Below are 20,829 nucleotides of genomic sequence, written 5' to 3'. Positions count from 1 at the left end.
TAACAGCCCCGTGCAAACACCAGCCAATTAATTAATTAACCAGCCCAACCCCCCGCAGCGGCCAGGAGAGCCTGGCCTAGGAGGGTGGGGGAGGTCTCAGGAGCTCAGCATGGTTTTTGGTTATTTATTCCCAACAATGGTATAAAAAGTCCCGTGTTAGAAAGCTGTACAAAGGGGGTGCTGGGGGGACCCCTCTGGCACCCAGCAGAGGGGAGGGATGGGGAAGGGCTGGGGGATGAATGATGGGGTAGGGGTGCAGCACGGTGAGGAGTGGGATGATCTTATAACCCAGCTCCCCTGGCTGCGGGGCATCTCCAGCCTGTCTGTGCTCCCTGACCACTGACACGGGGGTTAAGTGGCCCCCTGCACCGATGTCACTTGGCCACCCCCACGTCCCCGCCTGCAGGACACATTCCAGTTCAAATCCGAGCCCCGAGGGTGGTGGGCAAGCTCAGCTGCGGGGCAGAGGTGCCAGCCCCCTGCCCCTCTCCAGTCTGGGGCACTTCAGCCCCTCCAGTTCCAGGCTCCAACTTGGCCTCTGGCTGCCAGGACCATCCTGGAAAGGCCAGGGAAGCCTGAAAGTCTCCAGCTGCTCCAATGGCTTTGTGCCCTCCAGCCCCATAATACTGACAAATCCTTTTGTCGCCCAGATGTGTGCAGGGCAGGGCACCCGGGGCAGTTGAGTGGGGACCACGAGGGGGTCCCCAATAGCTGCAGCCTCGGTGAGTCCAGGCACATAGGGCAGCTCAGAGCCCCTGCCACAGCAGGAGGGGCAGCAGGAGGCTGAGGAAGGTGAAGGGGCGGCTGCTGCTGCGCATGGCTGAGTTCTGCCCCACGCTCCTCAGCACGTGTGCAGCTGCATCGTCTGGGGGGTGAAAAGAGAGGAACCATCAGCAACCACCAAACCCAGAAGACAAGCTGTACCCCAAACCAGCTGCACATCACCCCTACAAAGGGCTGTAACCAGCCTGGGGGCCTCAGCCAGCTCCAGAGCCCTCCAGGAAGGGCAGATGAGCTTAACCCAGTAGCCCTGGCAAACCCCTGTGCCCCCACCTGCCTCAGCCTGCCCAGGAAGGTAACAGAGCTCAGCCTGGTGCCCCCAAGAACCCTCTGTCTCCCCAAAAGGGAAGCTGGCTCAGCCCCAACCCACAGCCCCCAACACACCTGCCTGGATCCTCCCCTTCTGTGTCGAGGCCGGGGCAGGCGGTGCTGGAGCTGCAGAGCAAACAGGGGGGTCACACCAGGGAAGGGAAGCACCCCAACCTTCCCAAAAAATCCCGTGGGTTGTCCTCCTTTCCTCCCCCACCATCAACACCTCCCTGGCCAAGCCATGCATGCCCACACCCCGGGCTGGCCAGTGGCCACAGCCTGGCCATGACTCAGCTTAGCCAAGGCCACACTGGGCACCGGCGCCACGAGTGAGAAGGAGGGGACATGGGGGGGGCCCTGAGGGGGGTGGGGGGGTGATACTCACTGCCTTTGCCTGTCACTGTCACCTTCAGCTTCAGGCAGGCTTCACCGTGGTGGTGAATGGGCTTGGCTGTGAAAGGAGAGGTGGGTTAGGTAGGAATGGGGGGAGCCCCATGGCAGCACCTCAGAACCCCCCAAACACTCACAGATGTAGTAGTAGCTGTGCCCCTCCCTGAACTCCTTGCCCAATGTGAAGGGAGTGAAGCGCTGGAACTTTTCTGAGAACTTCTCAGGGCCGTGCAAGGCGCTGGGTTTGTCACATTCCCAGCGGATCTGCTCCTTGGAGCGGGGCTTGCAGGCCTGGTACTCCTCCAGCTCCACCAGATACAGCGTGTAGCGCTCCATGGCCCGGGGGTCCACGCTGCCCTCCTCATAGTGAGGGCAGATGATGTCCAGGTAGTCATTGAGACGAACCTCCACCGTGTAGTCACTCCACAGAAACCTGTGGCAGAAGGGTGGGCACGGGGGGGGGGGGAAGGGTCAGCTCTGCACCCCCAAACCCCCCAAACTAGGGGGCCCACGGCAGTACTAGTAAGTGGAGGCACCCTTGGATCCACCCTTCTCTGTGCTGAGTCTTGCAGCACCTGGAATAGCATTGAAATACCAACCCCCTCCTTCACTCTCCCTCCGGCTTGGCCCCCCGGCAGTGAGTGGTGAGCGCACCCCACTTCCCAGCGCTTCCCAAGAGCCAGGCGGCAGGGAGGGGACCCGCTGGGACGCGCACCCTGCCCGCACCCTGCCCGGCCCAGCGCTGCCGGAGCAGGAGGCGTCGCGGCTCTCGCCGTGGGGCAGCCAGCCCGGCTCCAGCTGCGCCCCACACCCCAGCCGGGGGGGGGGGGACACACACGCTGGAGGACTCCATGGGGTCGCCACCTCGCCGGCTGTGGTGGCCTTGAAAAGGCACGGCTACCCACGGGGAGCACCCCCTGCTCCCCAAAACCTGCGGGGGGACACAACCCGATAATCTGGGGGAGTTCTACACTCATGGGGGACACGGTCTAGGGAGGGGAGAGAGCCCCAGAGAACTTGGGGAGAGAGTGATTTAGCCCAGAGGAAGGAGGGGAGCCCCACGTCTCCCCATGGGGCACCCCTAAAACCTGGGGGTCTGGAGAGTGAGGGGGGGCTCCCCAAAAGCCAAGGGGGACACTCGTAAAGCCTGAGAGAGGCTTTGGAGGGTGAGGGGCACCTCTACAACCAGGAGAAATCACGGCTCTGGACGGGGGGGAACCCCTAAAGCCTGTGGGGGTGTTTCTCGAGATGGGGTCACCCCGCAGCCCCAGCGGCCGGTGAGCGAGGGGGGGGCTCGATCCAGGTCTAAACCCCCCCCGCACATCCTGCCCCGTGTTTGTCAACACGGTCCCCGGGGCCGGCGCCGGGGCTGGCGCCGTGCCCCCCCCCCCGCGGGAAGGAAGCGGCCCCTTCGCACGGCCCTGGGAACGGAAAGGCTCCCCCCGGGCGCACCTGGAGCGGCCCCGCCGCCCCCCGCACCGGCCCCGCACCGATCCCGCCGCCCCCCGCACGGTCCCGCACCGATCCCGCCGCTCCCCGCACCGAGCTGCGCACCGAGCCCCGCACCGGCCCCGCCACCTCGTTCCGCACAAAGGCCGCCGGGGAGCGGAGCGGCGCCGCCCGCGCCCTCGGGGCGGCCGGTGCCGGTCCCGGTGCCGGTCCCGGTGCGTGTTTGGTGTCACTCACCGGGGGTTGGAGCTGTTCCAGAACACCGTGTGCCGATCGGCCGCCGCTGCCCAGCACAGCCCCAGCCCCAAGAGGGCCAGGGGCACCCCTGGCTGCCCCATTGCTCCGCGGGTGCTGCGCTCCACGGGCGGCCCCTCGCCCGCCCCCCCTCTTTAAGTACGGCCCCGCCGCCGCCCCGCCCCCGCCACCGCCCTGAGCTCTCACAACAACACACGGGACGGGGCGGGGGGGGGAACGACACACACACACACGACACACCCCCCACCGGTATCGATAAGGAGGGCGCAAACCTCGCCCCACACCGAGATTGGCACTAATCGGGGTATAAACACCTCCCCCCACACACTGGGAGCGGGGTGGGGGACGCAGACCCCCCCCCCACCCCCCTACGGGCAAAGGGACACACTCCTCTCACAGCCAGGAGCACACCCCCTAAATACACACACAACACACTCACCCCGAGCTCCAGGTCCGCCCCGCCCCCTCCCCACATACCATCCCCCCCACGGGAGCGGCACAGAGCAGGGGCAGCCCCCCACAAGTGACCCACACACACACCGGCACCCCACGGCAGTCCCCACCGCCCACGGTCCCGCGTGGGGTCACCTTCACTGGAGGGCAGCCTGGGCTGATCCTCACAGAGTGACCTCGGAGTTTCAGGGAAGAGAGAACCCTTCTTACTGGGGGATCTGGGTGAGGGTGTGGAGCAGGAGCTGTGGATGCAGAGGAAGATCTGTGGGTGCCCAGAGGGGCGTCTGTGGGTGCAGGATGGGGGGCTGGAGCATGGGGAGCAGAGGGTGCAGGATGGGGGGCTGAGGGTGCAGAAGGAGAGCTGTGGGTGCAGGACGGGGACTAAGTGCAGGACAGGGGGCTGTGGGTGCAGGACAGGGGGCTGTGGGTGCAGAGGAAGGACTGTGGGTACAGAATGGGGGTCTGTGTGTGCAGGACAGGGGGCTGTGAGTGAAGGATGGGGGGCTGTGAGTGCAGGAGGGAGAGCTGTAGGTGCAGAGGCGGGTGGGCACAGTGGGCACATGGGGGGGGGCTGCAGGTGCAGAGGGAGAGCTGTGGGTGCAGGATGGGGGGCTGCAGGCACAGAGCTGGGGTGGCACAGCAGGCACAGAGCCGGGGTGGCACAGCGGGCACACAGGGGGCTGTAGGTAAACACAGGGGGGCTGCAGATGCCGATCTGGGGTGGCACAGCAGGCACAGAGCCGGGGTGGGCACAGCAGGCACAGAGCCAGGTGGGCACAGCGGGCACAGAGGGGGCTGTAGGTGCACACAGGGGGGCTGTAGATGCCAAGCTGGGGTGGCACAGCAGGCACAGAGCCAGGTGGGCACAGTGGGCACACAGGGGGCTGCAGGTGCACACAGGGGGCTGCAGGCACAGAGCCGGGGTGGGCACAGCAGGCACAGAGCCAGGTGGGCACAGTGGGCACACAGGGGGCTGCAGGTGCACACAGGGGGCTGCAGGCACAGAGCCGGGGTGGCACAGCAGGCACAGAGCCGGGTGGGCACAGCGGGCACAGAGGGGGCTGTAGCTGCACTCGGGGGGCTGCAGATGCCGATCTGGGGTGGCACAGCAGGCACAGAGCCGGGTGGGCACAGCGGGCACAGAGGGGGCTGTAGCTGCACTCGGGGGGCTGTAGATGCCGAGCTGGGGTGGCACAGCAGGCACAGAGCCGGGGTGGCACAGCGGGCACGCTGCCACTGCCTGGCAGGAGCGCGGTGCCTCGCTGTCGGCTCCCATTTGCTCCGACACGGATCCATCCGTGTCCCGGACGGCGCGCGACGCTTCGCCGCGTGTTGTGAAGCGATAACTCAGCCGCATTTGCAAAACAACTTTCCTCTTGTTTATTCCATAATGATCCATTGATTGTGGGTAATGTTGCATGCCCTGTGCCGCAGCGGGCGCGCAGCTCTCCCCTGGCACGCGGCGGGGGCTCCGGCAGGCGCCGGCACCGCAACCTGAGAGTGGCTCTGGCTCCTGCAGCCACGGCATCCAAAGGGCACAGGCTGTGGGGTTGTGCTGCCCCACATCCCTGCTGCATCCTGCAGCTTCTCTCCCCACACCCTCCTCGCTCGCTGCTTTGCTCACATGCTCCCTGCTTGTGGCCAGGCCTGACATCATCCATAATGACAGTGTGAGGCCTCTGTTTCTGAGGTGCCGGCGTTGCCGTGGCTTGTACTGGGGAGCATCTCCTGGGAACACCCCCTGGGATCTCAGAATTGGAGCACTGCACGTGCAGGCTACGGGGATGGGTGCAGCCAGAGGGTGTATGGTCCCTGCATGGCTCTGATACTGCTCCCTCCACATCAGGGACTGATGTGCCTGGGGAACCAAGGCAGGGAGCAGTGACAGAGGGAGGGCTGGGCAGCCCCTGATGCTTGAGCCCCCTGTGGCACCACGCTGGATTCATCCTGAACCACTGGGTTGTGGTACCCCTGTCCCATCTGCCATGGCCCCAGCCCTGGAGCAGAGCCACCAGGGGATAGGGGCAGGGAGTGAAGACACATGGAAACACTGAGACCCAGTATCTGGCCTGGAGTGGAAAGACAAGCTCATATCCTCTGCTGGGGGACAAGCTGGGGATAGAGGTGCCCCTTGGGACACAATGGTGGGGCACAGGGTGGGCAGCACCCTGGGTAGGGTGTGTGCCCACCTGCAGCAGCACTGGGAGTGCCAGTGGTGCTGTGCACACGGTGCACATGGTCATGGCCACGGCACCTGGGGGCAGGTAACAATGGGCTGGAACTGGTGGCGGGACAAAGGTGAAGCAGTTTCGTGCTGTAAACATTGCTGCTGCTCCACGTGGGGCAGGTGGGGCCGGCCAGAGGCCACCAAACTCGTGACAAAGTGTTTATGGTCTGTGGGCTGGGGACACCCTGGCTGGGATGATGTCACCTGTACAAGGCTGGGGGAAGAAGAGGAGCCTGGTCCAGTTTGTGGCCGGGAGCGAAGGCCACGGTGACGTGAGGTGCTGGCTGCGTGCAGCCCGGCAGGTAGGCATGGCAGGTAGGCATGGCCTGCTGCCAGTCTGGTGGGGGCAGAGCTGCAGTCCCAGAGATGTCCAGCTGTGCCAAATCCTCATGCCTTTGGCCAGAGAGCCCTGACTGGGCAGGGGAGCTGCCCTGAGGTGAGGCAGAGTCTTGTGTCACACGGCTGGTCCTGGCACACATTGCCTGCCTGGATCTGCTGCCCAGGCTGTGAAACCCCAAAGTACCCAAGGGGAACCCAAACCTCAGTATTGGGGTCCCTTGGGGCAGCTGGGCTTGGAATCCCCTTTATGAGCTCCCCAGAGATGACTCCTGGTGGGTCTAGGCTGTGCTCAGCCCTAAGCACAGACCTGAGCCAGGTGGCCAGTGCCCACCAAGCCATCAGTGGTGCCACACATGAACAAGAAGCAGTGCCAGGGTCGAGGCAAATGGCAGGAGGGATCCTGCAGGCAGAGCTCTCTGTGCCAGGGCAATGACTCCAGCTCTTGCACCCCCCAGGCCACCCAAGCTGTGTCAGGCTCGCTGTGCCACGTGCCACCAGCATGGCACCACACTGGGCCAGCTGCTGTGGCCAGTGCCAACCAGCACCAGGCTGGATATGGCCCTTGGCAGTGGCAGAGGTGCTGCCCCAGCCACACCATGCCCACCCTACCCTGGGTCAGCAGAGAGCTGCCCGTGGCACCTCAAGACCCCGGGGTGGGGTCCAGGGCAGGGATCACAGCCCCATGCCGGGCCAAGCTTTGTCGGAGCGAGGGGGGGGATGTGGGGAACCCGGCGCCTGCTGGGAGGGCTCCCAGGACCCGTCTGACGGGTTCTTCCCGCACCCGGACAAGCCCGGGCCGGCGGGACACCCAGCCAGCCACCGCCCAGCAGCGCCTGCCGGGTGGGGGAGAGCGGCTGCCCTGCTCTCTGGGGCTGTGAGGACCCCCCCCTTTCCCCAGGAATCCACACCGGGAGTGGGGCGGCAGCCCCTCATCCCTTGCTACCCCTCCCTGGGCGCACTGGGCCCCCCCAGCCCCGCAAAGAGCAGGGTCAGGAGCCCACGGCTACTACCCTGTGTGTCTATGGGGGTCTGAGTGCCCCAGCAACACCCCCCTTTAGACGAGACCCCATCCCCAGGCACAACCCAGCCCTCACATCCCCATGGCTGGAGGCGTTTTGGTGGGAGGGGGAGATGACGGCGTCCCCCATCCCGCAGGAGCCGCCAGCGTGCGCCAGATGCCCCCAAAACAGGCAGGAGCCGGCATGCCCGGCAGAGCCAGACGCGCCGGGGGGGGGTGATCCCGGAGTTCCCATGGGGTTGTCAGCACCCCGTGTCTGCTCACTGTAGTGAGGAATGGCTCTCCTGCCATCGCTGCTCCCAAATTCCACCTCAGTGCCCCCAGGGCTGAGGGCCCCCCCGCGCTGCCCTTACCTTCAAGCGCTCCTGCTGTCCACGCTGCATTCCTGCCTGCTCCAGATGCTCCCTGTCGGCGCTGGGGGAATCGATGGGGAACAGAACCAGCGGTGGGGAGCACCCTGCATCCTCCTGCCAGCGGTACCGAGCCCGTGGCCGGAGCTGTCGTGCCTGGCAAGGCGAGTGGCACGGTGGTCAGCCCTCTCCTGAACGCCTGTCCTGGCAGAAGCCCCCCCCGCGATGGCCAGAGCCCCTCCTGGAAGAGCTGGAAGGGCTGGAAGTGCTGCACGCCACCATGACAGGGATCCCTTTTTTTATCCTTTTATTATTTTTTTTTATAGACTAAGAGCAGAATATGAAAATCACCAGCCAAAGCACTTGAAAAAAAGATCGAGAATGTTTTTTTTTGTTTTGTTTTGTTTTGTTTTCCCCCAAAAAGTGTCTGTGCGTTTGCATAGGTCGGGTCTTCACGGAAGACGAGGAAAATCCAACACGTTCGACTATGTACAAGCCAGCCCGGGGCCGGCGCCGCTGCCTATGGTACAGTATAGATATATCTCTGTAGTCGCTCTCTGTACAGTATGTATAGATCTATATGGGTATGTACAGACTGCCCGGCCACGGGGGTCCCTGCTCTCATCGGGGAAAGGGACACCGGGGGGGCTGCGGGCACGACCCCGCCTTCCCGGGATGGTGTCGGCGGGAGGAGCAGCGCGCCCAGCCGCGATCCCTGCGGACGTGGCCGTGTCATCCTCTGGCGAGTCCGGCCGGATCGGTGCGTGCCACGATCCCTGCCCCGCGGGGCAGCTCTGCAGGTGGCTCTCCGGGCAGGGGGAGGTGGTCTCATGGCGTTTCCCCTCACCAGGGGCAGCAGATCGGGGGGAGCCCACTCGGCAGAGCGGCGCTGGCCGGGCCCCCGCGGGCACCGGGAGCTACGAGGCCAACAGAGTCATGAGGAAAAGAGCGGCGGCCACGGCCAGGGGCAAGTGTTCCCGCTTGGGGCTGGTGCCGCTGATGCTCTTCTCCAGCTTCGGCATCTCCGGGTTGAAGTTTTCTGTGAGGAGGAGCGAGAGGGTGAGGAAGGCAGCGGGGCGGCCCCAAACCCCCACCCCGAAGCTGGGGCTGCCCCAGGGGCGGCGGCGGGGGGGGCGCGGGGACGCGGTGCTGCGGGGCCGGGGGCTGTGCCTGACTCACCCAGGTCCTCGATCTTCACCTCAGGCCGCAGGGTGAACTGGGGCAGGGTGGGCGCCAGCTTCTCCCCGGAGTGCGACGCTGTGGAGGGAGAGAGGGGACATGCTCTCTGGATGCCCTGCACCGCACTCTCCACTGTCCCCTCCCCCAGGAGGGATGGGGGACCCACCGGCCAGCCTCGCCGCCCCCGCTCGCCCACAGCCCCCGGGATGGGCACGGGGGTACTTACTGGAGGCGCAGCAGACAAACACCTTCATCTTCAGGCAGGCCCGGTGGTGGTTGTGTGTCGGCGTGGCTGCAAGGCAAGAGCGTGATGAGAGGGGATCCACGGCAGTGATCCCAACCCCAGGCACCCCGAGGCTTGGTGGGTCTGGGCAGAAGAGGGGTCTGGTCCTGCCCCGGGGTGTGCTCCGGGCTGGGGGAATGGAGCAGCATCCCAAATTCTGCACCAGCATCCCAGCCCTGAACCCTCAGCCCCAGCATCCCAACCCAGCACCAGTATCTGGCACCAACACTGCAATCCTTCAGCAGCAGCCCTTGAATTCTGATCCTGCATCAGCATCCTGCGTCCTGCATCATCATCCCCCAACACCCCATCATGCACTGGCACCCCCATCCACACCCCAATCTTCTTCCCAGATCCCTATCTGTTCCCTGCATCATTTTCCCCCTCACCCTCTTGCTCCTTCAACCCCTCCCAGAGCTCCGAGTGCCCATTGTCAGGGGAAAAACAGCTTCCCAATTTTAGGGGTGCAGGATAACCAGCTAAGGGAGTCCTCCCTGGGGACAGGACTTGAGGGGACCCATCTGGGGCTTGGGGGCTGTACGGGGGCCACCCCCCCGCCGGCGCCCCACGTACATATGTAGTAGTATTCCTGCCCCGCACGGAACTCGTAGCCCAGTGAGAAGGCGCTGTAGCGCTGGAACTTCTCCGAGAACTTGATGGGGCTGTGGGGCGCGTGGGGCCGGTTGCACTCCCAGCGCTTGAAGCCCTGGCTGGTGTTGCAGGTGCGGTACCCCTCCGCGTTCACCATGTACAGCACGTACTGCTCCAGCCGGTGCTCGGGCACCGAGGCGTTGTAGTGCGGGCAGTAGATGTCCAGGTAATCGTTGACATTCACCTGCACCGTGTAGCCCTCCCGCCGCAGGCTGCAAGGGAAAGAAGGGAGGGGGAGGTCAGGGACACGCCTTGCAACTCCCCAAATTGTTCCCGTCCTCCAAGGAGACCCAGAGGCTGGATGAGGGGCAGATTGGAGTGAAGGCTGGAAGTCTGGGAACAGTGATAACCCCCGTTCAACCTCTGTCTGGAGCCCCCGACACAGTGAGACCCCTGCACAACCTGAGCCTCGTGTACCCGCGGAGCAGAATCACCATCCTGGAGGGCACGGGTGGACTCGGGGTGGGGACAGGCGCTGCTGGGGACGGGCGTCAAGCCACATGCAACAGGTGGGATGAGCAAGAGCACCGGCATACGAGACGGTGCTTCTGGGTCAGCCTCAAAGAGGAGACGATGGACAGACAGACCCAGCCGGGAATCAGGGTTCCACAGGCACCAGGGTCTCCACGGGACACGCTCCGTGGGTGTGCGAGGACATTCCCTGGCATTCCCAATTTCCAGCAGCCTGGAGCCGACCCACCGCTGCCGCCCACCACGGCCCCGGCACGCGCCGCAGCTCGGAGCCAGCATTTCTCACCCTGCTCTGGCTAATCCCGTTAGTTCGTTAATGCCGTAAAGGGTGGCCCTGGGGGAGCCTCATTTACATTGATTAGGAGCAGCAATCCCCTCAGATCCACTCAGGAGAGGCTCCGCTTGGCTCCTAATCCGCGCCCGACGGAAATCCCGGCCGCGGTAATCCTCGCCGCCGCGCTGACCCGCTGCTCCTGCCAATTAATTATCACCCGGTGCTGGCTCGCCACCGAGCCGTCGCGGCGGCACCGGACCCTGACCGGACCATGCTGCTGCCTCGGGGGTCCCTGACCCGCATCCCGCAGGACACGGACCGCAGCATCCCGGCACACGTGGCCGAGCTCCCCTGTGCTCGCTCTGGATCACCTTTTCCCACCTCTCAGGGTAAACCCCAGACCGTGAGCCCTCAAAACATCACTCCGGGTCCCTTTGGCTTTGTGAGGTGGGGGCTCCGCCACCCCTCCTGGAGCCCAGCGGCTCCCTGGGTCTCCCCGGCAGGGCTGGGCAAGCAGCGGGCAGGGCTACGCGTGCAGACGCCCCACCCTGCACCATCGCCCCCGGCGCTGTTTGAGGAGCCCCGGCACTCCGCCAGCGCCCGCGGCACCGGGAGCCGAGCGGCGCAGACAGAACCGTAGCGGGACTCGCTGTCGGGAGGCAAAAAGGGGGCCCGAAAAGCGGCAACAGGGGGGTCTGATGGCAGAATTCATCACCCGTGGGACACGGAGCGCAGCCCCACGCGGCCCCTCCCTCGCTGCGCAGCCGCTATTCCGCAGCCCATCCCGGCACCCGCCGGCAACTGCTCCGCCGGGAAGGTGCTGAGGCAGCCACCCTTGCTGAGCGGGCGCCGGGACCTTTCATCTTCCCCCTTTGATGTGGTGGGAAGGGGGGCGGGAGGGAGAAAAAGGCTTGTTATTAAAGAAATGGCCCCAAGGAGAAAATTGCAATTAACTCCACGCGGGACGCAGAGCTGGGACGCCAGCGTACCCCAATACCAGCTGCACCACACTGGGGCAGGCCCGGGCTCCCCACGGCCGAGCTGTAGCTGTGACATGGGACAGAAGGACTAGAGGAAGCCTCACAGGTGACACACTGTCATGGGGTGATGGGGAGCAGTAACCCCCCATTCCCTTGTGGCACCCAGCGCTGAGACACAGCCCCCTGGGACCCCACGCTGGGGCTCGTTAAGCCATGGCTCATTAAGAAGTGTGGCTGCTGATAAACAGCCTCACTAACGAGGCACCAAAGTGTCCCCTGGGCTGGGGGACACCAGCACCCATCATGGCAGGGTACAGGAGCCCCAGGTGGTGTGGCAAGGGCCCCGTGGTAGTGAATCCCTCGGGCATTGCCAGCTGCCGTGGCACGCTGAGAATCCACCAGGCATCAGCATAATTTGGGAGGGACTGGGGAATTACCCCACATGGGGAGAGCTACTGGGCCACCACAGCCTGAGGCACAACCAGGCAACCCTGGTAGCAGCTTTGGCCACAAAACTGTGTCCTTGCCACACTTGGCTCCTGCACAGTCACTGCAGAGCAGAACCTCACACAGCTAGATACCCCCAAATCCTGCAGCCTGCTCAGTGCAATGATCCAAGTGCTACAAAAGCTGCTGACAGCATCATCCAGGGAGCCCTTGGGCCTTGGTTTGGGTTGGAAGGGGAGGAACAGACACTGAGAGAGGGACTCTGCCTCCTTTCTCACCAGCACCCACTCCAGAGCAGGCATGGGCTGCCTGGTCCCTGCCAACTCCACAGCTATGAGGAAGCACCAAACTGGGCAGGGATGGAACCTCAATATCCCAAACTCTGGCAGCCATGGCATGGCCAGTGGGGATGGTGGGCTCTGGCAGTGCCCAAAGGGTTAAATGCGTGAGGAGAACGGGCAGCATCACTTCTGCACGACTGCGTTTGTAGAGCAGGGCTTGGTGAGGCAGTGGTACCTTCCAGCAGCCTGTCATGCTGGGCAGATGGATGTCCCCTGGCAGCACCAGCCCTGGGCTTGCTGCCCACCGGCCCCACACCGGAGGGACTCCGGTGGGACCCCGGTGGGACCCTGGTTACCTGGCACGCCGCAGCCCCCGGTGAGCTGGGCGGCCGCTCCGCTCCCATCTGCTGCCATAAATCCGGCTGCGTGCCGCACGCTGGCTCCCACTCTGCTGGGGAGCGCCTGGTGCACTGCAGCACGCCCCAGCAGCGGTGCCACGGCGGGCAGCAGACCCTGTCTGGACCCTCACACCACACAGACTCATCCCCATGGTGCTGGAGAGGCTCGGAGGGCAGCAGGGTCAGAGTTGGGCTCAGCACCCCGCATTGGTGGTGCCAGCGGTGAGGAGCAGGGCAATGCGGGGTGTCCTCGGTGTGGTGCCCCCCCAGCACTGGACAGCCCCCAGCACAGCCAGGCTCTTTGTTTGGCTCCAGCAGCTTCGTCCTTTTGGCGCATCCGGGGCTCATCCATCACCCGGGGAACAAAAAAGTGCCATTGATTTACGAGTCCCCTTCCCGTCACCCCGCAGCACAGCGAGAGGCAAAGGCGCATCGACCAGCGCGGCCGGACGGAGGGACAGACAGACAGACCGACCTTTCATAGGGGAGATGGAGGGCTCAGCTTAGCCCCCCTCCCCCCCGTGCCAGCCCTCCCCACGCAGCCAGCGCTGCACAGTCACGGCGCCCAGACGGCCACGCACACGCGCGCTGGCTCGGCAGACAGCGCCTGCGACGCAGCCCACGCACGCGGGTGGCACCGAGCCACAGCACAGTCCCGTCCCCCCCCCCCCCCGGCCGCGCCTGGCACACGGTGTCCCCGGGGCCACCTCCCTGCCTGGGGAATTGGGGATGGGGGGATGGGGGATGGGGGAGGAGGGAGGTGAGGGCTGCTCCTCACGTGGAGGGAGTGGGGTGTCACCAGGGATAGGGACAGCCCACCCCAAGCATCACCCTACAGGTGCCCCCAACACCCCCCGTCACTATCGACGCCCGTACAATCTCTGTAATCCCAACTAAAGCCGGCACCTTCCCGTGTTGCTAACAAGATCAATGAGATTTCTAATTGGGTTTTAATTAAACCATCAATCTGCAACCGGTGACTCAATTACCAGCCCGGGCAGGAGCAGGTGGCCTCGGCCCTGTTGCACCCCCGACACCGCGGCCGCTTCTCCCACGGGAACGCCGTCGGCGCTGCCGGGGCTCGGCGCCGCCCAGCCCCGTGACTCACGGGGCTCTGCCCATGGGCACCCGCTGCTGCCAGAGCTGTGGCAGGGATGGATGGCTGGATGGGGTTTCTGGGTGTCCTAGGACCAGCCTGGAGGGCAGAGCCATCCTAAGGATGCCAAAGGTGGTGTTGTGGACGCTGTTCCTACATTCAGCTCTACAAGTGGGCACTGAATTGCCCCCTGCTTGGGCACAGCTGCCCCACACCTTGCAGCACCTCCTGTTGGATGCCTCCAAACCTGCAGGTTCCTCCTGATGTGCGTGACTCCATCCTCAGCCCTGTGGGTGCTGGTGGATGGGAGGGGGGGATCCAGCCAGCCACAGCCCTGGGATTTGGGTCTGGCTGATGCTCCAGACCTGCTTTGCAGGGATGTGGCCCCTCTCCTGTGTGAGATGCTCCCCAGCGAGTCTGCGTGCACTGGGACTTTCCAGAGCTCACTCCAGCCCTCTCCAGAGCCCACTCCAACCCTCTCCAGAGCCCACTTCAGCCCTCGCTGCCTGCGACAGTCTCGGCCAGATAAAAGCCACCTTGAAGAGGTGAGTGTGGTGGCAGTGACAGGGCTAGGGGGAGCTGCAGGAGCTGGGTGCCTGCACAAAGTGCCAGATCCTCCCTGCACACAGGTGAGCTCTGATCCCCACACCACAGCCAGGCACTGGCACCCTGTGTACCCCCATCTCACAGCATCCCCTGCTCTGCCCCCTCCATGGCACCCAATGCCCTCAGCACGAGCATCCTCAGGCCCCACACTGGGATCAGTGGCACAGTGTGGTACACCCCAACCTGCTCTGGGGTGCTTCTTGGGGTGCAGCAGCGTTGGGAGTGCTGGCTACATCCGTGTCCATGAACAGAGACAAATTGCTGTCCCCATCTTGGTATCTGGGACACTCAGCAGGGAGATAGACTCCAGCATGCCAGGGCCCAGCTTGTCTGGGGACACTCCAGGATCCCCTGACCCTGCTCAATGAGTCACCTCAGGGTCACAGGCCTCCCAAAAGCTACTGCTGGTTGGTCATGACTGTCCTGCACCTTTCTCCCATGCCACCAGGCCTGTTCCTAGCAGGACTGGGGAGTGGAGGGCAGGGAGGAGTCAAGGGTCATCCCACACCCCCAGGGCTTGCTGGCTGCCATCAGCAGAGGTGATGAGACAGACAGATGGAATGCACAGCTGGACCAACAACCAGGTCCAGAGCAGGAGCAGGATCTGAGGATCCCACCTTCACACCTCCCCTGGGCTTTGCCAACACACCCCAAACCCATGGCATGAGGGGTGCTCTGCCTACTTGGTGACCCTTCCTGGCCTCCTGGCACCCCCAGCCATTCCTTGCATGGCCAAGGGGTTGAGCTACCACCAGTCTCCTGCTTCCCAAGGCACCATCAGGACCACAGTGGGCTCTGTGGGCTGCTCCCTGCTCTGTAGGATCCCCCTCATCCTCTTGTCCTGCTGAGGGCAGCAACAGGGGTACTCAGGGTGGCATGGCAGGAAACAGAATAAATTCATGGGGTGCCAAGGAGTGGCCACAGCCATGCACACATCACCTCCCCAGAGATCCCTGCAGGGCCAAGCTGGGCTTGTTTATGACTCCACTTGCAGCAGTGTTGCTGGGATTTGCAGGCTGCGGCCCAGGGAGCCTAATTCCCCCCATAATTTATCTAATCCAGACACTTTGCCGTGCGGCTATAATTGCGTCCGAGCTGCCGCACTGCCTAACAATAAATATCAGCTCCGGAGTCGCTGGGACACGGCTCTGCCGCAGCCGCCCCCACCGCGCCGCCCATGCCCCGAGCCGGACGCCAGCCACGCCTGCGCTGGGGGCTGCGACACCCCCCGGCTGGGCACGGCCCGAGCACCGCCCTGTCCCTCGAGAGGCTCCAGGGCAGCTGCAGGTCATGGGGGTGATGGGGTGGGGAGATCACGGAGAGATCAGGGCGGTGCCACACGCCAGCGTGGTGGCGATGTCACGGTGTGGAGGTGAAAGGGGGTGGCGAGGGGGGATGCTGTGGGTAGCACCTCGCCATTGTGCTGAGCCTCGGCACGTCGCGCACACGCACGATTTATGGGGGGCGCGAGTTTCCGCCTGGCGACACAATCTCAATGGCAAGGGGCTGCTCCCACCCTGCACAAAGGGGTGTGGGATGGGGGGAGAGGCCGGGAGAGCCCCAGCACCCATGGGTGAGGATGCTCTGGCTGGATGCGTGTCCCCGCCACACCCCTGGGCACTCGCATCAGCGAGGGACGGAGAGGTGGGCGATGGCAGAGGGCGCAGATCCCCGTGGAGGGGGCAATGGACGCACCACAGGCACGCAGCCCCTCTTTAGAGAGAGGCTCCAGCCCAGCCCGTCCCCATGGCACATCCGCTCTCAGCTGTGGCTGCGCCGGCGAGGGCAGAAGCAGCCCCGGCGCAGGGTGTGAGGGAGGGGCTGCGTGTCCAAGGCCACCGACCCCCGACTGCTCTGCTCCCGCTGGCCACTCCCACCCTCCGCTCTCACCCCCCGCTGTCCCCGCAGCTCCGGGAGCCACCGCTGCCATCCCGGGGGTGCCACCGCTGCCGGCCAAAGGCGGTGGGGGGCGGCAGGCACCTGTCGGGCCCCCCCGCCTCCGCCGCGCCGCCGGTGCCGCTCCCGCACCCAGACACGCGGGGGGCGCGACTGGCGGAGGGGGTGCGACACCCCTGCCCGCCCCGGCGCACCGGGAGGTGGATGCTTGGGGATGCCAGACTCTTCCCGGTGTCCCCCGTGGGTCAGCAGAGGCGAGGGGGGCTCCTCCCCCGGTGCCCACGACCCCGTCGCGCCCGCACCGGGAGCCGCCGAGCCCCGCCCGGCAGCGCGGCGGCGGGGACACGAACCGGCCGGGCGGCTGCCCCCCTCCCGCCGCCGTGATCCTCGCCTTCACGGGCAGCGCGAGGGGCACCGGGGGCACCGGGGGCCCGGCAGCCCCGCCCGCACGAGGGCGCCGCGAAGAGAACGGCACCGGGGGTCCCGCAGTCCCGGTGTCGCCCGCCGCCCCCAGCGCATCCTTCAGCGCGATCCCCGCCGTGTCGCCGCCGCGTCCTTCCCGGCGGCGCCCCTGCCCCCCCACCCCGCGCGGCCCCGGGGACATCCCCCCCACCCCTCCCACCTCCCGGTGCGGGTCCCGGCGCCCCCGCCCGCACTCACTGCGGGTTGGAGCTGTTCCAGTGCACGGCGTGCCGATTGCCCAGAGCCCCCGGCGGCCCCCGGCCCGGTAGCAGCAGCAGCAGCGGGAGCAGGGGCAGGAGCCCAGCCGCCATCCTGCCGCCGCCCGAGCCCGCCGCGATGCCGGGGAATGGAGGGAGAACCGAGCCCGAGCCGCCCGCGCCCCGCGGCCCCGGCGCCCAGCTCCGCCCCGCGCGCTCCCGCCGCCGCCGCGCCCCCGCGCGCGCTCCCGCCGCCTCCCCGCCCGCCCCAGCACCGGCTCGGCACCGGCACCAGGCTCGGGCTGCGGGTCCCCGCGGGTGGAGACGCCAGGGCCGGGTCCCAGGAGGATCAGGTGTCACCGGAATCTCACCAGGACCCCCACGGGTGGGGGGCACCTGTGTAAGGTCCTGCTGACATTGGGGTCTCTCTGTGACCCTTTTGGGTGGACCCACATGTAGATGTCCCCATGCCTCTCCCAGCAGCATCAGGTGCCACTGGGGTCTCCCAGAGACACCCACAGTTGGGAGCATCAGATCCAGGACCCACCACTATTGGGGGTCTCCCAATTTTGGGAGATCTGGGCCTTGGGGCAGCAGCCCCTGTGGGTCTGTGTTGCTGAGGGAGACGTGGGTGGGGGCTCAGGACCTCAGAGTGTCCTCATGCTGTGCCATGGGTGTCACACATATTTGCAGAGGGGTTTGGCTGCCCTTGAGGCACAGGAGTGGGTGGGAGGGTGTGTGCCCATGTACCAGGACAGCGTGGCTACCAAGGAGCACAGTCACAGTGCCAGGCTCTGCCCTGACCCCCCCCAAGAGCCAACACTTGGCCAAATGCCCACTCACATAGCCAGGCCCTTGTTCTTTCCCACACCCCAAGTATTCATGGGGTGGGGGTCCCTGTGGGGAGCCATGGGGGCTGTGGGTGCTCCCCTGAGTGCTGGGATTGATCTGAGTGCCAATTCCCACTGCCCATCCTCAGGGGGATCCCTTAAAAACTGGCAGAGGCGAGTGCCAGGCGATGGCACCTTGGCACACGTGGGCACACACGGGCACGAGCAGCTCGCCCTCGGCTCCTGGCCCAGCAGCCTCTGCCCTGGCAGGGCTGGTGTCATGCATCACCTGGAGCTTTGGCAGCCTGAATGAAACCAGGAGGCTTCTGAAACCGTGGCTGGGCTTGCTGAGCCGGCCTGAGCTGCTCCTGCCAGGAGTTATCTCGCTGCCGTGGTGAGAGTGGCCAGGGTGGTGCAGTGCCAAATGTCATGTCCCTGAGTCCCCCCGGTGGGCCTGGTGACTTTTAGGCCTCTGCAGGTGTCACAGTGTAGGTGACCTTGTGCTGAGTCTTGGGGGGTTCTCCTCACAGTTTTGGGAGGAGCTCAGTGTGGAAGGAGAGCCACCCCATTTCTTCTCAGGGTCTTTTTGGCCATGTGGATGCTGCCCCAGTCCATGGAGGGGGACAAAGATGATGATGGGCAGGACCCCCGGTCCCACTCAGTACTGTGATGCTGTGCCCCAGCCCCTATTCCCCATCCATACTGGTGGCACTGGGAGCCCCAGCCCCTGCTGGAACCCTGCTGGGAAGGGGGAGGGGGCCAGCGGAAAGGCCCGGAGGACCAAAAAAGCCTCTATTAATTATTCATCCGAAGAAGTGAAGTGAAGAAAACACAACACGTGGAAAAGGGCTCTGGCTGCCTGCGGGTGGGAGTGGAGGGGAGTGCTGGGGAGGGGCTGCAGGGCCACTCAGGTGCTGCAGGGACTTGTGGCACTCATCGTCAGAGGCAGCGGTGGCATCCCGGGGTGCCGCACACCTCTGGGAGGACCCACAGCACCGCGCTGCCACCATGGAAACGCTTTGGCTCGGCAAACCCATGGCAACACCCACCTCCACATGGAAACCCCCCCGCTCATGGCAACGCACGCAGCGCCCGCACAACGCCGCGCTCACCACGGGGGTCCCCCCACCGTGGGCGCCATGTGCGGCCACACGGAGGGATGCTCTGGTGGCCACCAAGGAGTCTGGGTGGCAGAACACAGCCACGGAGCATCACGGTGTGCGCTCATGTGGAGGTGTCAGCGCCCACCAGGAATTACTCCTGGAAGCGGCACGGGGAGGGGGCTTGGCTGGGTTTTGCCTCGAGGGGATGTGGCGTCTGTGGTGGGATGGTTTGGGGACACAACCGGGTGGCTTCGCTCTTGGGCCGTCCAGGAGAGGTGGGCACAGAGCAGCCCTGGTTCCCCACTCTTTTCATGCCCACTCTGTGCTTGTCACGCTGAGGACCAGCAGCTTTTGGCGTCGAAGCGGTGGGGAAAGGCTCCCACCTGCCGTCCGTGAGCAGGGCAGGGGCAGGGGACCCTCTTCGCCCGCCTCGGTTAATATTTAACCGCGGCTTCCTGTGACAGAATGTCGCAACCGCAGAGCAGAGCCGGCATTCAATAAATCATCGCGCCGGGCTGGGAGCTGGGCTGGGGGAGTGGGGAAGGGAGGGGGGGGGCAGCGCCCAGCCGAGCGAGAGGGGGAGCCGATAAATAATTCATTAAATAAATAAACATGGTGAGAGTGCAGGGAGGAGGCAGGAGTGTAACCAAGAAAGGGCTCGGTGAACGCGGGCATGAAATATTCACCAGCCACACCTACCAGGGCCCAACGCGCTGAGCTCAGGGCTCCCCGACCCGCCTGCGGGAACCAGGTGCAGGCACGTGTCCAGCCAGACACGGCAAGAACATGCCAAAGGCATGCAGGGCGGATGGCCCGGGTCGGGGAGCAGGTAACCATGTGCAGATGAACCGTCCTGGCTGCTGATAGCTTCTCCTGGCAGCGTTTGGGGCAGCACCTCACGGCCTTATGCCGGTATTTGGGCACAGGCTGGCACTCCTGGGGCACGCTCAGCACACACCGTGTGCCCACCCGTGCGCTCTTCCCTTTTCTATCCCGTGTCCGTCGTTAAATTTGAATGAAGCCTCACGGATGGCTGCGCTGCGCCAGCGCCTTGACGAGCACCGGGCGCATCGCCTCGGGGAGGGCACAGGGTCTGAACCTTCCCGTTTCCCACCGTGAGGGGGGAAAACCCAGCTCTGGAGGAATCCTGGAGCTGGGCTTGGGTGTGCTGGCAGCGTGGGCACAGAGGAGGTGAAGATGGGTGCCAGGGAAAACAGCCACTTCCCAAAGGGACCAAACCCGAGCCCTACTGCGCACAGGGACATGGGAGCGATTCGTTAATTAGCACCTCAGCGGCCCGAGTTAATTTATGTGAAACTGGATTTTGTGGGCTTGCAGAAGAGGGTTACCGGCCACCAGCGAGGGAGCAGCGGTGCCAGGCAGAGGAAATCGGTTTCCTCATGGAGCCGCTGGATGAAGCCGTTCGTGGTTCCCAGCTCCACACCCGCCCACCCCGGCGCTGGGGCTGCTCCCGCTGCCCGGCGGGACGGAGGGAGGAAGCTGCAGGGTTCCTGCCCTGGGCGCCAGACGCCTGCTTGCCGGAACCCTGGCTCCAGCAGGATCTCTGCTGTGCCAAATCTCACCCGCCCTGGGTGTGTGGGCACCCAGAGGTGGCGGGTGGGAGGTGTGAGCCACCAGCTCCTCATGGCTCCCACAGGCAGCAGCCACGGTGCCGATGGTGTCACGGCATGAGGGTGATCCCAGGTGGAAAAGGATAACCCCAAGGTGCAGCAGAATTATCCACACTCCCACTTTAGCCCACTCTGGGTGCTGGACTGGTGTGCCAGGCAGTGCCACGGTCCCGTCTGTCCCCTGTGTCACATCCCTTGTCCCGGCAGCTCTCACGCCGGCGGAGGTTACCTGGAAGGAAGCGCCTGAGTCAGCAGCCGGCACCGGGTGACTCAGCCGGCTCCTCTCCTCTCCTCCCGCATGGCAAAGCTCCCTCCTGGCCTCAAGATCACTCCAATATCATCCACTGGTGGCAGCCCAAACCTCTCTCCCAGCCCCTGCTGCTCGGACATGGATGTGCTGGAGGGTGTGAGAGCTGTGCCAGGTGGGAGGTTGGGTAGGGTGGGCACAGCAGGGTCTGGCACATGGCCCCACTG

General features: G+C 65.0%; 2 protein-coding genes across 3 annotated transcripts; both read right to left on the bottom strand.

Moving 5' to 3' along the window:
* Positions 1 to 114: 114 nt before the first annotated feature.
* Positions 115 to 3,307, bottom strand: EFNA1 (ephrin A1). The gene is made up of 5 exons (XM_079329457.1): positions 3,166 to 3,307; positions 1,617 to 1,912; positions 1,475 to 1,540; positions 1,165 to 1,215; positions 115 to 865 (listed from the first exon to the last, which is right to left on the bottom strand). Exons 1-5 carry the CDS (start codon positions 3,264 to 3,266, stop codon positions 747 to 749), a joined length of 633 nt encoding a protein of 210 aa, XP_079185583.1. The 5' UTR covers positions 3,267 to 3,307; the 3' UTR covers positions 115 to 746.
* Positions 3,308 to 7,860: 4,553 nt separating this feature from the next.
* On the bottom strand, positions 7,861 to 17,006 carry EFNA3 (ephrin A3). Of its 2 annotated transcripts, XM_079329454.1 has the most exons (5): positions 16,793 to 17,006; positions 9,606 to 9,895; positions 8,976 to 9,041; positions 8,750 to 8,827; positions 7,861 to 8,609 (listed from the first exon to the last, which is right to left on the bottom strand). In XM_079329454.1, exons 1-5 carry the CDS (start codon positions 16,903 to 16,905, stop codon positions 8,488 to 8,490), a joined length of 669 nt encoding a protein of 222 aa, XP_079185580.1. In that variant the 5' UTR covers positions 16,906 to 17,006; the 3' UTR covers positions 7,861 to 8,487. The 2 variants fall into 2 exon arrangements, with proteins under 2 accessions (XP_079185580.1, XP_079185581.1); XM_079329455.1 differs by lacking the exon at positions 8,750 to 8,827 and having other exon boundaries at positions 16,793 to 16,999.
* Positions 17,007 to 20,829: the final 3,823 nt, after the last annotated feature.

Source organism: Erithacus rubecula (genome assembly GCF_903797595.1).
Source record: "Erithacus rubecula genome assembly, chromosome: 33".
In the NCBI taxonomy this organism is placed as follows: Eukaryota; Metazoa; Chordata; class Aves; order Passeriformes; family Muscicapidae; genus Erithacus; species Erithacus rubecula.
The sequence above is the reverse complement of the archived record's forward strand: the minus strand, read 5'-3'. Positions and strand labels throughout refer to the sequence as shown.

Excerpts from the sequence above, each read along its gene's own strand:
- EFNA1 (XM_079329457.1), bottom strand. The coding sequence starts at position 3,266 with ATGGGGCAGCCAGGGGTGCCCCTGGCCCTCTTGGGGCTGGGGCTGTGC. Across the intron at positions 1,913-3,165 it reads TGGAACAGCTCCAACCCCCG|GTTTCTGTGGAGTGACTACA; the intron begins GTGAGTGACACC and ends CTTCTGCCACAG. Across the intron at positions 1,216-1,474 it reads GACAGTGACAGGCAAAGGCA|CTCCAGCACCGCCTGCCCCG; the intron begins GTGAGTATCACC and ends TTTGCTCTGCAG.
- EFNA3 (XM_079329454.1), bottom strand. The coding sequence starts at position 16,905 with ATGGCGGCTGGGCTCCTGCCCCTGCTCCCGCTGCTGCTGCTGCTACCG. Across the intron at positions 8,828-8,975 it reads GTTTGTCTGCTGCGCCTCCA|CGTCGCACTCCGGGGAGAAG; the intron begins GTAAGTACCCCC and ends CTCCCTCCACAG. Across the intron at positions 8,610-8,749 it reads GGTGAAGATCGAGGACCTGG|AAAACTTCAACCCGGAGATG; the intron begins GTGAGTCAGGCA and ends TCCTCCTCACAG.